Source organism: Dasypus novemcinctus, chromosome 20 (assembly GCF_030445035.2).
Source record: "Dasypus novemcinctus isolate mDasNov1 chromosome 20, mDasNov1.1.hap2, whole genome shotgun sequence".
NCBI classification, from domain to species: domain Eukaryota; kingdom Metazoa; phylum Chordata; class Mammalia; order Cingulata; family Dasypodidae; genus Dasypus; species Dasypus novemcinctus.
Genome location: NC_080692.1, coordinates 20,960,660 through 20,975,979, shown reverse-complemented (window position 1 = coordinate 20,975,979; position 15,320 = coordinate 20,960,660). Strand labels below are relative to the sequence as shown.

The following is a 15,320-nucleotide window of genomic DNA, read 5'->3' as shown; positions in this document are numbered from 1 at the left end:
CTGGCTTCCGCAGCATGCACCCCGGCTTTGCGAAGAGCCCCCTGGGGCCACAGCTGACCACGTGCGTGAGAGCCAGCCCCAGAACACTACTGTAACCCACTACTCAATAAAATCCAGGGTGGAGATGCTGGTGTCCGCTCTGATTTCTGGTTCCTAAGGCAGGAGGGCTTGCAAAAGAAAGGAGATGAGGAGAGAAACAGGGAAGACGCAGGGCCTGAGCTGACCTGAAGAGGTACCCGAGGGCCTGAGCATGGGCACCCCTCACACCCAGGGGTGGGCAGTTTCCCTGGGGCTCGTCCTGCCAAGCCAGCCCATCTCCCCTTATATCCAGCCTCCTTTGGAACCTCCGGACCTGCTGGCTAACTCAGTTCTCTTGGGGCTCCCACTAAGGAAAAGACCTGGGCCCTGGGAGCACTGGGGAGGACAGGTGCTTTCGTAGGTACCTCATCACCGCCCCACCCTCACCCCGGGGTCTGGAAGTCAGTCCACCCTGCCTTTCTCTGTCCCCAGCCTTCCTAGGCAAGTCACCCCCCAAGAAGCTCCTGCCACCATCTTTCACAGTCGTGAGAGTCCTACCCCCTGCCTGTCTCACCTGAAGGGTGGCTGGGGGTCCAAGGGACTGAAAAGCCCTCCAGAAAGAGGGTCACTGCTCAGGAAGGATCACCATAGCAACTGCAGTAGCAAACAATGGAGCCAGGAAGGGCTTCCCCACGAAGCAGCCCCTCCTGGCAGGGAGGCACAGAAGGAGAATGGCCAGTTACCCGGGAAGCATCCCCAGAGGGCAGGGCCATCCACCCAAAGTCAGAGAGCCCATCCTGCAGGTAGGGGTGCGGTCCTCTCGCAGACTTCCTTTCTCGTGGTGCCACTATCTGGCTGCAAACCCCTGGTCCCATGGGGCTGCGCGACAAGACAAAACAGAGTATTGGGCAAACAATTTAGGGGACTGGGCCCCAAAACAAGTGAACTTTTGCAACCAGAAAAGACTTGGGACGGAGAGGAAGGTGGAGCATTTTTGAGCACCCTGACACAAGGCACAGCATCTGCCACTCATTGTCTTGGCACCTTGGGTGTCCCCCTCCTGTGTCTTGGTTTTTGCATCTCTAAAATGGGGACAATAAAACCTGCTCATAGGGTTATGAGGATTAAACGAGAAGTGGGTAAGTATTCAGCAGAGCATTAATTCCTATTTGCTACCGTTTGTTTCATCGTGGGGAGGAGGCTCAGAAAAGGGAAGCAACTGACCTAAGTGCTTTACGTGCGGGCTGGTATCTTAATGAGAAGGGAGGGAAAGCACCAGTGGCGGAGAAATGAGCAGTAAGAGGAGTAGGGGTGGAAAAGCGCCTGCGCCCGGTGCTCTGGAGAAGGTATGCTTCCACCCCTGGCTGGAGCAAGGAGGGCACTCTCCTTATTATCCCACCAGGGCCTCCCGTTCAAGCCCCAGCCCCTGGGAAGAAAAGTGGGGACCGGAAGGCACAGGATGGGAGAGGAAGGAGGTAGGAAATCAAAACCCAAACCTGGAAAGAGATCAGTGGAAGGAGAACAAAAGATGAGAATTCGTGAGGGTAACGCAGAGCAGTCCTGCCTTCCCCTGGGCAGGACAGCGAAGAGCCACGGCTCCCCACCCTCCTCCAGCTTCCCGGCAGGCCCCTGGGAATGAGGGGGCTGCTAGGCAGAGAAGCTCGCCAGTAGCTCTCCCCGGGAAGGAGAGGCAGGGGCCAGGGCCCACCCCGTCCCCCTCCCGCAGCCGTCCCCAGGCCCCCCTCTGCTCTCTCCCCAGATGGCCCATGCCTATGAGTCCAGACCCCCCGACACCCCCTGGACTGAGCGCGAGTTCTTCCGCCCCAGCAAGTCCTGGGAGTTGCCCGGCTTCACGCGGCAAGCCTACCACCAGCTGGCCCGGAAGCTGCCACCCTGCACGGACGTCAAGTCCAAGGTGCGTCACCGGCTGCTCTACCCTTGCAAGGAGGCCGCCAAGCACACCTGGGGCTTCCACACGTGGCTCGACGTGGGGCGCCTGCCCGCCACCTTCCCCACGCGGCCCGACAGGCCCTACGACAGCAACGTCTGGCGCTGGCTGACCCACGCGGGGGCCCAGCGGCCCCCGGCCGAGCCCCTCGTCCCCCCTCCCTCCCGGATGGGCAGAAACGGCTTCCTGGCCTTCATCCGCTGCGCGCCCATCTTCCTGGATGCGGGCAGGAGGAACCAGGTGGTCCGCAGGACCATGAAGGAGCTGCAGGAGGTGCAGAAGCTCAAGCTGAGGAGCGAGGCCAGGGCGCCCCCGCTGGACGCCAGCGGCAACATCCTGCCACCCCGCACCTTCAAGAAGTAAGAGGCGCGGGGGCGCACCCCCGCCCACCCACGCCCAGGTGACCCCTCCCGCCCTGACTCCCGTTTCCGACCTCTGACTTGGCGCTCTCACCTCCCCGCCTGGATCATCTGGAAACCAAATTCTCCTTTCTGAGGGTAGCAGGAGAGATGAGTGGAGGCGAGGGAAGGGCAGCAAGCCGAGGTGTTCTGTTGACCCGCTGAAACTGGCGGGCTGGGGTAACTAGACATGTAACACCTGTGAGACGCTGAGGTTACAGGGACCTGTGGTTCAGTCCCTGCCCCGGAGCTCACCGAAGGCCGCTGTGTGCCCTGTGAAAAGACGGCTGCCCCCGCCAGCCACGTGGGCCGAGCGCCAAGTGAGCAAGGAGGCCGGGGCTAAAACGAAGCCTCCGAGGATAAGACGTGTTAGTCCATACATAAAAGCCTTGAATGCAAAACTAGATGTTACTGCATCAGAAGAGGAAGGGATTGCTGTGGACCCAAGGGAAGGCTTCCTGAGGGAATGGGGAACAAGCCTGGAAGGTGCAGGCTCTTCCTGAAAGGTGGTCAGGCGGGTAGGAGCCCTCCAGGCAGGGTGGATGGGAAAGCAGCACATCGCTGCAGGAGACCTCCTGCTCCTCCCCTCCCTGCCCCTCGTGGGAACTCACCTCTCCCTGCTGCGTCCAGCCCAGGCTCTGGACATATGCAGTGGGATGGGGACAGAAGGACTCACATTCCAATCCCAAGGGCATTAGCAGGAGTACTGAGGGATTGAAGGGGGAGGGAGTGTGGAGATTTTAATCTTTAAAAAAAAAATGGCACCGACAGTTGGTGGTTTAAAAGGAAGATTACTCAGAGCCTTGGCCTCTCTCTGCTGCCATAGACATACAAGCTGAATGAGACCTAGTCCTCAAAAAAAAGTCTCATGGTACTTGCTGACACTTACTAGCACTAACCACGTGCCAGCTGCTGTTCTAAGGACTTTAGCTCTCTTATTTAATCCTCCCGTGACCCTCTGGGTAGAAACTTATTATCACCCCTATTTCACAAATGGGGCATCTGAGACACAGAGAGGTCAAGTATCCTGCCCAAGTTCACACAGCCAGAGAGTGGCAGAGCTGTCATGCAAATCTGGACAGCACTGCTCCAGAGCCTGTTCTCAACCTCTATGCTCTACTTTTCCTCTTGTCTGTTTGGGGAATCCGACAAGTTCACAGTTATTTCTAAAGTCACATGATGTTCTATAAAGGCAGTTTAAGGAAGATACAATCATCCCTAAAAAGAACTGAGCACTCAATAAGTGGCAGAAAGAGTATGGCCCCTGGTGTCAGACAGTTCTGCATTGGAAACTACCTGGTGCCATCACATCTTTGCCATCTGACCTTAAATTCTTAAGTTTCTTAAATTATTTGAGCTGCATTTTTCTCAAGTGTGCATTGGAGAGCAGAGTACCTGGTACCTTGCAGGATTGTTAGGAGAGTCAGTAGCTGGTCTGTGAGGGGTTAAATGATCTGGATCAGTCAGAGGACTCAGTGGATTTCAAATGCGTAAGATCTGAGCTTCCAGATCCCAACAAGATCCCAACAAGATCAGGTCTTGTTGGGAAAGGGAACATTCACATATAAACCTATTGATGCTCGACCCTGGCAGTGCATTAGAATCGCCTGGGGCGCTTTCTAAATCGGCTGATACTTGAGTCCCACTAGGAGATTCTAATTTAGTCTAAGGTGCAGCCTGGGCATCGGTATGTTAAAAAGCTACTCCAGGGGTGACTCTACTGTGTGCTGGGGCCATGGCTGAGACCCTCTCCCTGAAACCTATGGCAGGAAACATGGGAATATTTGCTGAGCCAGGTGCAAAAGGCATGTTGAACCACAGGACATTTGCACTATTCCACCACGTTTTTTGTTTTAAAGTCCATTTCCTACAGTCTAAACTAATCCTCTAGACCTATGGGTAAGTGGAAGTCATCAGAGAAGTTGTAGAATCACAGCAGATCAGAGCTGGAAGAATCCTTGGGTAGCAATATTGTACGATAAGAAGGAACACTTGAGCTGTGTCTGGGGTTCTTCCCACTGGCCCTACTTTAGTGGAGAAAGTGGGTGTTGAGGGAAGTTAGAATCTGGATAAATTGGGGATATCAAAAGGATGGAAGACTTACTATCTAAATGACATGATTTTGCCAGCCTAATGCCAAAACACACACAGGGAGCAGATGATCCACTTGCTATAGCCTCATTTGGCATAAATCAGTATCCAGTAGGAGAAGAGACAGAAGAGACGCGCAGTCTGTTAAGCAGCTGTGGAAGGCAGTGTCACCCTTGCCTTTGTCATCCCCTCCATCGTACCTGGATCTCTCCTTTAACTCCTCTGTTCTCTCCACACCCCTTTGGCCCAGCAGGTACCAGCACATATCAGCTGGTGGGAGGTTCGAACCCCACGGCCTCCAGCTCATGCCCAACCCACTCCCCAACGACGTCGCCAAGAGCTGGCCCTGTCCAAACCCTCTGCCGCATTACCAAGAGACGATGCTAAAGCTGGCCTTGCTGCCCACTGTGCCCCTGAGCCAGGACCTCATCAGGGATTACCAGGCCCTGATAAAAGACCGACTGTCCTTGCCCCTCCACTATCTGTCCATGGCACGACCCAGCAAAGCCTCAACAAGAAAAAGAAGACCTGGACACAGCTAGAACAGCCTCTGAGGGATGGGGTCTGAGGTGGGCACACAGAACCCTAGGCTCTGAGTTCTCCACCAGATCCCCCTTCCACCAGAAGCCCTTGGAGTGGCTGAAGGACTCTGGCTTCTGCAGAAAAGAGCCTCTCCGGTCCCCCAACTTTAAGGCACCTCTGTACCCCAGACCCCTGGAGACTCTCCTGAAACTCTACATTGTTCTATGTCTTCCTGGGAGGACTCTCTCATAGAGGGTGGGAGGATCGCATGGGGAGAGGAGCATGTGTGTGTATGCGCACGTGTGCGTGCGTGTGCGTGCGTGAGTGTGAAGATGGGGGAAGAGGCACTGTGAGAAATTTGGATGAGCTACCACCACTCCCCTTTCCCACTTGGATCAAGTCCAGGATTGGACAGAATGCAGGAAGCTTCTTAAGCAAAAATAACTACAGTCCCACCCCTTCTCTGGCGAGCTAGGCCCAAGGAAGGCTAACTAAGCCTCAGCAGGGGAACTGGAGAAGACCAAGTAGGGGTTAACGGGAAAAGTCAGGGTGGTCACCCCAGAGCCGTACCTTAGGGTCCTGGGCCTGGGCTGCAGTTGACCCAGATGTTTCGGCTTTGGGGTGGGGGAGCCAGAGACAAGTGGCCTGAAGCGGAAGACTTTTCCGAAGGCAGGCAAAGGCAATGGTCAGAAGGTGCTGGCCCTGGCTGCAGACGAGGATGGGGAAAAGGTGCGGACATGGGGGCGAGTGGGGGAGGGCCCCAAGAGGCCTACTGTAGGGGCAACAGGAAGGCGGCTCATGGGGGAGAAACGGTGGTGGCGCTCTGCCCACCGGCCCTGGCCCCCATCGCCTCCCCCAGGTGGTGGTCTGGGATTTTCTCGGCTCCTTCCCGTGGACCTCTTTGTCTCACTTGTCTCAAGCCCCTCAGGCCCCTGGGAATCAAGACACTACCAGGGTTCTAGCCCTGCTTTAACCACCAACCAGCTCTGGGACCTCAGGGAGAGGTTCCTTTTGGGCTCTCCGTGTCCTCCTCCATATTAAGAGGGATCAGTAAATAATAAAAGTATCTGCAGGGGAGCGGATATAGCTCAGCAGTTAAGCACCTGCCTCCCATATACAAGGTCCCAGGTTCAATCCCCGGCACCACCTAAAAAACAAAGAAGTTTCTGCGAAGTGTCAGGTACCCTGGAGGTTCTCTGTAGTTGGGGCTATCAATCATTATTCCTGGACTAAAAATTAAAAAATAGGGTTTGTCTAGAGTGTTCCCTTCAAGCTCTAAATCTCTAATCCTATCCAAGGGCCCTCCTTGGCCTTGCAGCCTCTGATGGTGTGTGGGGGGTGGGTAAGGAGTACCAGCGTTGGGGGGTGAAGGAGCACTGCCTGAGTACTCCGGGGGGGCCTGGGCTCCGGGAAGGGGCCTGTTCTCCCTCTTGGATTGGGAATGATCATGGAAAGAAGGGTTTCCCTCAAGCTAGGCAGGCCATTAGGAAACAAGTCTAAGCCCCGAGTTTTCAGACGGGCAAACCAAAGTCCACGGAGAAGCGACTGGCCCGAAGCCACAAAGCAGGGGATCCCTGCCCCCCCCTAGGGCTGGGAGCCAGGACTCCAGGCCTGTGTTGTCAGCCCGCTCCCCAGGGCCCATAGGACGATGTCGGGGGGTGCGGGTGGAGAGGGGTAGGTCACTGAGATTCTTCAAAGGAAGCTCCTACTCTCTGGCCTGGAGCTTGGGGAGAGCAGAAAGGTAAGCTGCACGTTTGCAACTCCATCTCGACAGACACAGACCCTCTAGAGGCTCCTGGCCTCGAGTGGGGAGGACATCCACTCACCCCCCCCCCTCCTGCTCCTCTTCCCCGCTGGCAGGGGGCTGCAGCATGAGCAGGCCCTCCTGGGCACCCGCCAGCCAGAGAGGCAGAGCCAAGATCCCTGAATCCCCGGACCCCAGGCGGCCAGGGAGGTCTGAGGTCAGCAAGAGCCTCCAACCCGTCTCCTGGCAAGGAGGAGCAGCCTGGGGACTCTGCTAAGCCAACCCCCAGCGCAGCCTGCCATACACCCGGTTGGCAGCCTGAAACAGCACCCCCAAATGGATATGGAGTTCCTGAAAACATTTGGGGGCGAGGAGCCCTGTAACCAGGCCTGCCTTAAAGACCTCATCTGTTGCCTTTGAAAGTAGATCTAAGAAGGAAGCAGGGATGGTTGCCACCACCTCCACTTCCTATCCAGCCCTCCAGCCCCAAGAACACCCTGTGCTAAGCTGAATGCTACAAGCTGCGTTGAGATGCATTAATCCTGGCACAGTGGACTTCAGAGCCACTTCGGGGCAGACACCTCCCCTTCTGCAAGCTCCCCCTCTGAGCCCGGTCTTGATCTCACAAGCTAGGTTGCCCAGGCAAGTTCAGGGTCCTGGGTTGCTTGGTCGGGCGGGTGAGTGGCAGCTGTGGGGCTCGGAGCCCATGGGGACGGTGTAGGGCCAACCACGGTGCAAGCCATGATCTTTAGCCTGCATTCTCCACCTGGCTGTGTGCCAGGATTGTCCCATCTAATTGCCATGTCTAAGAAAGCCCCATAGCTGCTGCCCGAGATGACAAGTGAGAGCTGAAGGCAGGCTCTCCAGGCTGCTCCAAATGCCCTCATCCTGCCGCCTCCGGCTGATCATTTCTACTCAGAGCTGACCCACTTGCTCCAAGCCCTTTGTCTTCAAGCTTCTCTTCTACCTCTGAACCCCTCATCTCCTTAATTGTGCTGTCCATTGAGCCAAATACAATTACCAGGCATTGTACAGTGTAAATTACTGCTGCCTGCTTATCAGATTTACTGGTTTCTGCAGCTGTTCCATCTAGTTGCCCATCTTGTGTTAGTCCCTAGCCAATGCGAACGTCTATACAAATCACTCCCTGCAGGCCCCAGCACAGAGCTAGTCATACACGCCTACATGCCTTTAAGTAATGCTGCTGCATCTTGCCATTGTTCCAATTTCAAGATAGGAGTTTTGCTGTGTGGCCCCTCATTTTCACTGGGTGCTCATTGAACACAAACAGGAAGCATCATGACAGGGTTCCCAACCAAAGTACCACTAGAAAAGGAAGGTCATGTCCAGAGGGGCCAAGGGCAGAACCAAGGCTTAGAAAAGGAAGAAGAAAGAAAGGGAGGGAATAGAAGCAGTAAAGGAAGCTGGAGAGGGGGTACGGGAAATGCTAAAGCGAGGGAAAAGATAAGACAGGAGTCTCAGCTGAAGCCTGGCTTGAAGGGAGTTGTGCAATTTGTCAGATCGGCTGAAGACCCTTGTAGGATCAAAATTGGGGCACGGAACCCGGGGGATGAGAGGGACTGGTAAGCAGGTTGCATGAAAGCAAGGGAATAGGGTAGAGGAGAAAGAAGTCATGAGTTAGATTTTATGATTGAAAATAGTCAACAGGCTCTTCTAGCATTTCATCGCCTGAGCAGACAGGATAATCATGTATGGTTCTTCCCGTGTCATCTGGGGTCCTGCTGAACAATTCATTGAAGAACTTGGTGTTGGGGAAGAGAGGAAAGAGGGAAAAGTGGACCCCCTCTTATAAGACCTAGCATTTAGGGTGAAGATAGACAGGTAAACAGGCAATTATAAAAGCATGTGATAAATGCTATAATAAATACCTGCTCCAGTTGTCCAATGGGGTGCCACATATCCAAACAGCAAACATCTATTCAGCACTTACTCTGTCCTAGGACCCGTTTTGAGAGATTTCCATTAATCAACCCACTTAATCCTCATGGCACTGGGAGGTCAGTTCTATTATGGTCTCCATTTTATAGATGAGTAAACTGAGGCATAGGGAGCTGTAACTATTACTCTGCCTCACGTTTAAACTTCACACTAAATAACATAAAGTACATGTTATTTCAGTTTTACAGATGAGGAAAACAGATTAAAAAAGATTAAGCACTTCACCCAAGGCCACCCAACTAGTTGGAATTCTTGACCAAGTTTGTCTGAATTCTGTGCCCCAGGCTCAGTCTGTTTTCATCAACAGAGAAACTACTTGGCCTTTCTGTGCCTTGGTTCTGTTTTTAGCATTTATTTATTTTGTTCATTTCATTATTATTCTGTGCCTCAGTTTTGCCATCCAAAGAATAGGAGAGAGGGAAGCGCCCTTGGCCCAATGGATAGGGCGTCTACCCACCACATAGGAGGTCCGCGGTTCAAACCCCAGGCCTCCTTGACTTGTGGGGAGCTGGCCCATGCACAATGCTGATGCGCGGAAGGAGTGCCCTGCCACACAGGGGTGTCCCCTGTGTAGGGGAGCCCCACGCACAAGGAGTGCACCCTGTAAGGAGAGCCACCCAGTGTGAAAGAAAGTGCAGCCTGCCCAAGAATGGCGCCACACACATGGAGAACTGACACAACAAGATGACGCAACAAAAAGAAACATAGATTCCCGGCGCCACTGATAAGAATAGAAATGGTCACAGAAAAACACACAGCGAATGGACACAGAGAGCAGACAGCGGGGGGGGGGGGGGGGGGGGAGAGGAGAGAAATAAGTAAAATCTTAAAAAAAAAACACGTAAAGAATAGGAGAGAAACATCCTAGTGTCACAAATACAAAAAGCTGCCCTAGCCTAGTAGTTGGTGGATGATCTATTTGGGGTGGGAGCAGGGAGTGTCTTCCCCTGGTGATACATTTCAAACCTGGCACAGGGCTCCTGGGACCCTTGCTGGACACGAGAAGTTCTGGAAAAGAGCTTCATTCCTGTTTCAGCAGAACTGACAAGGTCAGAGGAGAAAGCCTGAAATACAAGTGACTGCCCTTAACCCTGCACAGCTCAAGGGAGCTGTTTGTCTAGCGCTGAATAACCCGTTCTATAAAGAACATTCTGGGAATTTCCTCATGTGGCAGGGCATTTGACTGGGTAATTCCGCTGAGCCAGATCATCTTCCCACCCCATCGCTACCACTAGAGATAAGAATTGGCATCAGTCACCTGGAGAAATGAACGTTAAGGAGAAGAGGAATAAAGATATTTAAAGGTATGAAAAGTTATCACAGGGAAGGTGGGAACCAGCTAGGTTTCATCTCTATGGAGGCGTGGACAAGACGCAGGGATTTAGATTAGAAAGAAGAACTTCCTGACAGATTTGAGAGATGCTGGAGGACATCATATCAAATTAAAGGAAACAACCTGTGGAATCTTTCTCGACCAGCGCCATCCGATAACCAGATATATAATTTTAATTTTTTCAGTTATCACATGAAAATGGAGAAAAGAAACAGGTGAAATTAATTTTAATGAGATATTTTATTTAACCCAATTGATCCAAAACATTATCCTTTCATTATAATCAAAATAAAAATCATTAATGAGGTATTTCACATCCGGTTTTTCATATTAAGTTTTCAAAATCTGGTGTGTATTTGCCCTGACAGCGCATTTCACTTCAGCCTAGCCTCACGCCAAGCACTCAATAGCGACGGGTGGCTCACGGCTACTGGGCTGGACAGCACAAGTCTAGAATCGTTAATAACCACTGACACCCGACAGCGAGTCCAAGGTGTTGTCTGGTTTTATCTAAAGGCAGAAGTTTTCTAGAGGGCCTTAAGCCTTCAGTTGGAAGACCTAGAAAACTTACTTACCTGAGCCTTTCCCAGCTCAGCTGCCCTCACTGCCAGACACAAAGCCCCGGAGACACAAAGCCCCGGGGCCCTGCGGCAACTCTCAGAGCACACTTGGAGGTGTTCTGTGTTCTCTGTTCCACCCAGGTCTCCCTGAGGTCGGAAGAATCTGGAGTGTGGTGGCTTGTTAACCTAGTTGGGAGGAGCACTGTACCCCAGAGGGCGAGGAAAAGGGCTCTACCCTGGTGGAGACTGGAAGAGAGTTAGCGCGAGCCTCCCCACAGCAGGAGACAATGCTCTTTCTCCCAGGCTCGCTGGTTGGAGTGCCTGGTCACAGCAGGAGCCAGGCTGGAGCCGGGAAAGGAGAGCTGCGCATCTAGCCTCAGGCCAGGGTGGGAGCCGGAGGCCTGTCAGGTGTGGTCCTGTCTTCCCTGAGCTCTTGCCTCTGTCCAGGCCCCCTCCCCCCGGGGATCTGCGTGGCCCTCTCCCTCACCGCGTCCTGGTCTCAGCACAATGTCAGCTCCTCAGCAAGGCTTTCCCAAACCAGCACATCCAAGGAGCCAGCCCCGCCTCCCCACCTCCATTGCTCTCTGACCTTGCTTTGTTTTTCTTCAGCGCTCAGGTTCTAAACGCCTTCCCGTTAGAATGGGAACTCCATGATGGCAGAGACTTCATCGGGTTCACCGTGGTATCCCCAGGGCCCAGCTCAGGGTCTGCCAGAGTAGGTGCTCAGTAAATATTTGTTGGCTGGATAAAAGAGAAACCGGCACAGTGAGGGAGCCATATTCCACAGTTTCATTTTTTTCTTTCCAAATTTCTGTAACTCCACTGAATTTGGATCTATTCACTTCAACATTCATATGAACCACAAGATGCCATAAATGAGAGAAATAATGTATTTTCTAAGATTCTTGGAAATGACTTAATCTTTACATCTTCCATTCCCAATAATTGGTTTAGGAAGACTGGTTTAATCTTCCTAAATAGTGTTTCTGGAAGTTTTCAGCCTCCCCCTGTGTCTCATCATTAGAGATTAACACAGGTACCCCTTATGAATGTCTTGGTTTTCTGAATTTGATTAAAAAATGATGGGTGGAAGGAACAGAAACAATGGGGAAGATGAGTTGCTGGCAAAGACACAGACAACCAACTGAGGATAAGTATTGGCCTCAGACCATTCCTGGGCCCTCTCCACCATTATAGAAAAGAGATTTCTTCAGCACCTAATAAAGAAAAGCTCGGTATTGCTAGAACATTCCCATTCTTCCTGCAACTTAGGGAAAGGACAGAGACCATGTGTCACATTAATACAAGAAGAAACTAAGGAACACAAAAAGGCACACAAGATTCTCTCATTGAGTCTCACTCTAAGATGGCAGTGAGATAGTCTTAGCTTGGGTCACAGCACACAAGGACCTACTTGACTCCTACTCCATGGCTACATTTCAGAAAATGGCATTTCCTGAGCATGAGTGGTTCCCCTGGGCCAGGCAACAAAGGCCTATCAGAAGAGAGGAGTCCAGTGTCCCCAAGCTCACCTCATCCAATTCGTAAATTCCAGAATCTCCGGTCTACTCCACAAGCACGTTCACTCTTCCCTGGGGTGCAGCACCCAGATCTAGAGTCCTGAGATATCTCCATGCTGTCAGGCTGACCCAAGGCAGTTTTGCAAAGTGGCCTAGACTATCTCATCCTTGTCCGTTGCTAACTGACAAGTTACTCCTCCAAAGAGAGTATTAACAAAAGCTCCTGAAGGTGTCGAAGAATCTTCAAACCTAAGCATAAAGTTGGAGGAGATATTTTTGAGCACTGGGGTCTACCCCTCATCACAATGTGTAGGACACTCCATGATCATCAGCGCGAACAGTTACAGCAGCTACACAGAACACAGGTCCACACAGCAACAACAGCTGCAGGAACCCAGTGCAAGGCATCTGGGGGGCCTCTTCAATCTCTATCCCAGGTGAATGTGTTTGGTATGGGATCTGGGTGGGATAGAGCTAGATAAATGGAATCATTCTATAGTTTGGTTTTCATTTCATTTTATATCTCCATCAGTATTATTCTGCTAGTGTAGTGGAAATTGCATGGGGCTTAGGAGTTAGAAAACACGGGTTTGATTCTTGACTCTGCAATATGACAACAACTGTGAATCTTAGGCAAGTTTTCTAAGACCGAGCTTCCTTAGCTGTAAATGGGGATCATAATAATATTTCCTCATACAGTTGTAGTGATTGTGAAAGTGCCTCTGACGGGCTTGATCTTAGAAGCTCAATGAATGTCTATCATGTGCCTTAGTGCTGTCGGAACTAGACAGTGCCCCTAGGAAGCAGGGCTTGAGTGCGGTACTCATCCTGTGAGGGTCCAGCAGTGGTAAGCTGATACTTAATGGGTGCATCTTGGTGATTGTGAAGACAAAAGTTTGGAGAGAAAATCTGATGAAAGATGAGCCAGGGCTATAAAAAGTCTGATGCTAACAAGTGTTGAGGAGGAGGTGGAGCCCAAGGAACCCTCATATACTGCTGACTGGAGCATGCATTGGTCCAACTACTTTGGAGAGAAATTTGGCAATATCTCAAAAGGTGAAAATGCATATCTGATGCCCCAGCAATTCCACACCTACGTATATATCTAGAGAGACAGTTACAAATGGGCCCCAGGAGATATATTAAAAAATGGTCACAGCAGTGTTGTTTGTAAGAAAGAGCAAACAGTGAAAAATAATCTAAATGTCCCAAGTGCTATATATGCATACAGTGGGATATTAAGCAGCAGTACAGGGAAGTGGATGTGGTTCAACTGATAGAGCATCCACCTACCATATAGGAGGTCCAGGGTTCAAACCCAGGGCATCCTGACCCGTGCGGTGAGCTGGTCCATGCACAGTGCTGATGCGTGCAAGGAGTGCCATGCCACACAGGGGAGTCCCCCGCGTAGGGGAGCCCCATGCGCAAGGAGTGCACCCCGCAAGGAGAGCCACCCCATGCAAAAAGTGCAGCCTGCTCAGGAGTGGTGCCACACACATGGAGAACTGGCGCCACAAGATGATGCAACAAAAAAAAGACACAGATTCCCATGCCGCCTGACGAGAATGCAAGTGGACACAGAAGAACACAGTGAATGGACACAAGAGAGTAGAAAATGAGGGGTGGGAGGGGAGAGAAATAAATGAAAAAATAAATCTTAAAAAAAAAAAAGCAGCAGTAAAGGGAATTGGTGAGAGCTATGCATGCCTCACAAATGAATCCCACAAAATATCCAGCAAATAGGAGTTTATTAGTCAGGGTTCTCTAGGGAAACAGAATTGACAGGAGATATCCGTAAATAGTATGAGATTTTATAAAATCGTCTCAGGCAACCCTGGGAATACACAAGGCCAAATTTCACAGGGCAAGCTGCGAACCAGGGGCTCTGATGAAGGTCCTTGATGAGTTCCCAGGAGAACCTGGCTGTCTGAAGTAGAGATCAGAATTTTTTCTCTGAATACACAAATCACTTCCCTTTTTAAGGCCTTCAACTGACTGGATGAAACATCACTCATTGCTGACGGCAGGCAATCTCCTCAGCTGATTGTAGATTAACCAGCTGGCTATGCAATCAACTCACTGATGATTAAAGTCCATGTAATGCCCTTGTATTACAATTAGCTCAGTGCTTGCTTGACCAAACAGCTGTACCATTACCCGGCTGAATTGACACATTAGCCTAACCAACACAAAGAGCAATTGCAGATGAACAGATGAACAGTTGGTTCAGGCAAAATTAAATGATGTATTGCTTAGGAGGTATATACACATGTATGTCTAAAAGGAACAATAAACACCAAGTTCAGGAAGGATGTATCTGGGAAGAAGGAGGAGTACCTAGGAAACGTCAGCTCTGTTGGTGTCAGCTCATCTTTTAAACTGGGTAGTGACTGAAGGGCATTGGTTATATTATTCTTTATAATTTCCTGTATGTTTAAAAAATAACAATAATTTTGAAGAGCAGGTGTTGAGGAAGCTTACATAAAGGAGACCAAGAAGCTGCGGCCCTCCTACTTGTGTGGAAGATGCAGAACTTCTATTTTTTAATATTATAACATCAAAGTTGCCATTTTTACCATTTTTACCCTTTCTTTTTTTAATTCATTTTTTAAATTTGAGAAGTTGTAAGCTTACAAAACAATTTTGCATAATGTGCAGAATTCTCATACATCACCCCTCCACCAACACCTTAAATTGTTGGGAACATTTGTTACTGATTATGAAAGAACATCATCAGACTACTACCACTAACTGCGGTCCATAGTGTACATTTGATATATTTTTTTCCATATACCCCTTATTATTAACACCATGTATTAGTATTGCACATTTGTTAAAGCTCATGAGAGAACACTCTCTTATTTGTACTGTTAACCATAGTCCATCTTCCACCACATGGTTCACTGGTTTTTTTTGTTGTTGTTGTTGCGTCATCTTGCTGTGTCAGCGCTCCTGGGCAGGCTCCACTTTTTTTATGCTGGGTGGCTCTCTTTATGGGGCACACTCCTTGCGCGTGGGGCTCCCCTATGCGGGGGACACCCCTGCGTGGCAGGGTACTCCTTGCGCGCATCAGCACTGCACATGGGCCAGCTCCACACGGGTCAAGGAGGCCCGGGGTTTGAACCTTGGACCTCCCATGTGGTAGGCAGACGCTCTATCCACTGGGCCAAGTCCGCTTCCCTGGTTCACTGTTATAGTCTCATGCCTTGTACAATCTGTCTACATTA

At 50.9% G+C, this 15,320-nt stretch overlaps 1 protein-coding gene across 1 annotated transcript; it reads left to right on the top strand.

Annotated features, from left to right (window-relative positions):
• Positions 1-14: 14 nt before the first annotated feature.
• Positions 15-5,192, top strand: TEX52 (testis expressed 52). Its single transcript, XM_071210049.1, has 3 exons — positions 15-65; positions 1,778-2,325; positions 4,709-5,192. Exons 1-3 carry the CDS (start codon positions 15-17, stop codon positions 4,995-4,997), a joined length of 888 nt encoding a protein of 295 aa, XP_071066150.1. The 3' UTR covers positions 4,998-5,192.
• The last annotated feature ends 10,128 nt before the right edge of the window (positions 5,193-15,320 follow it).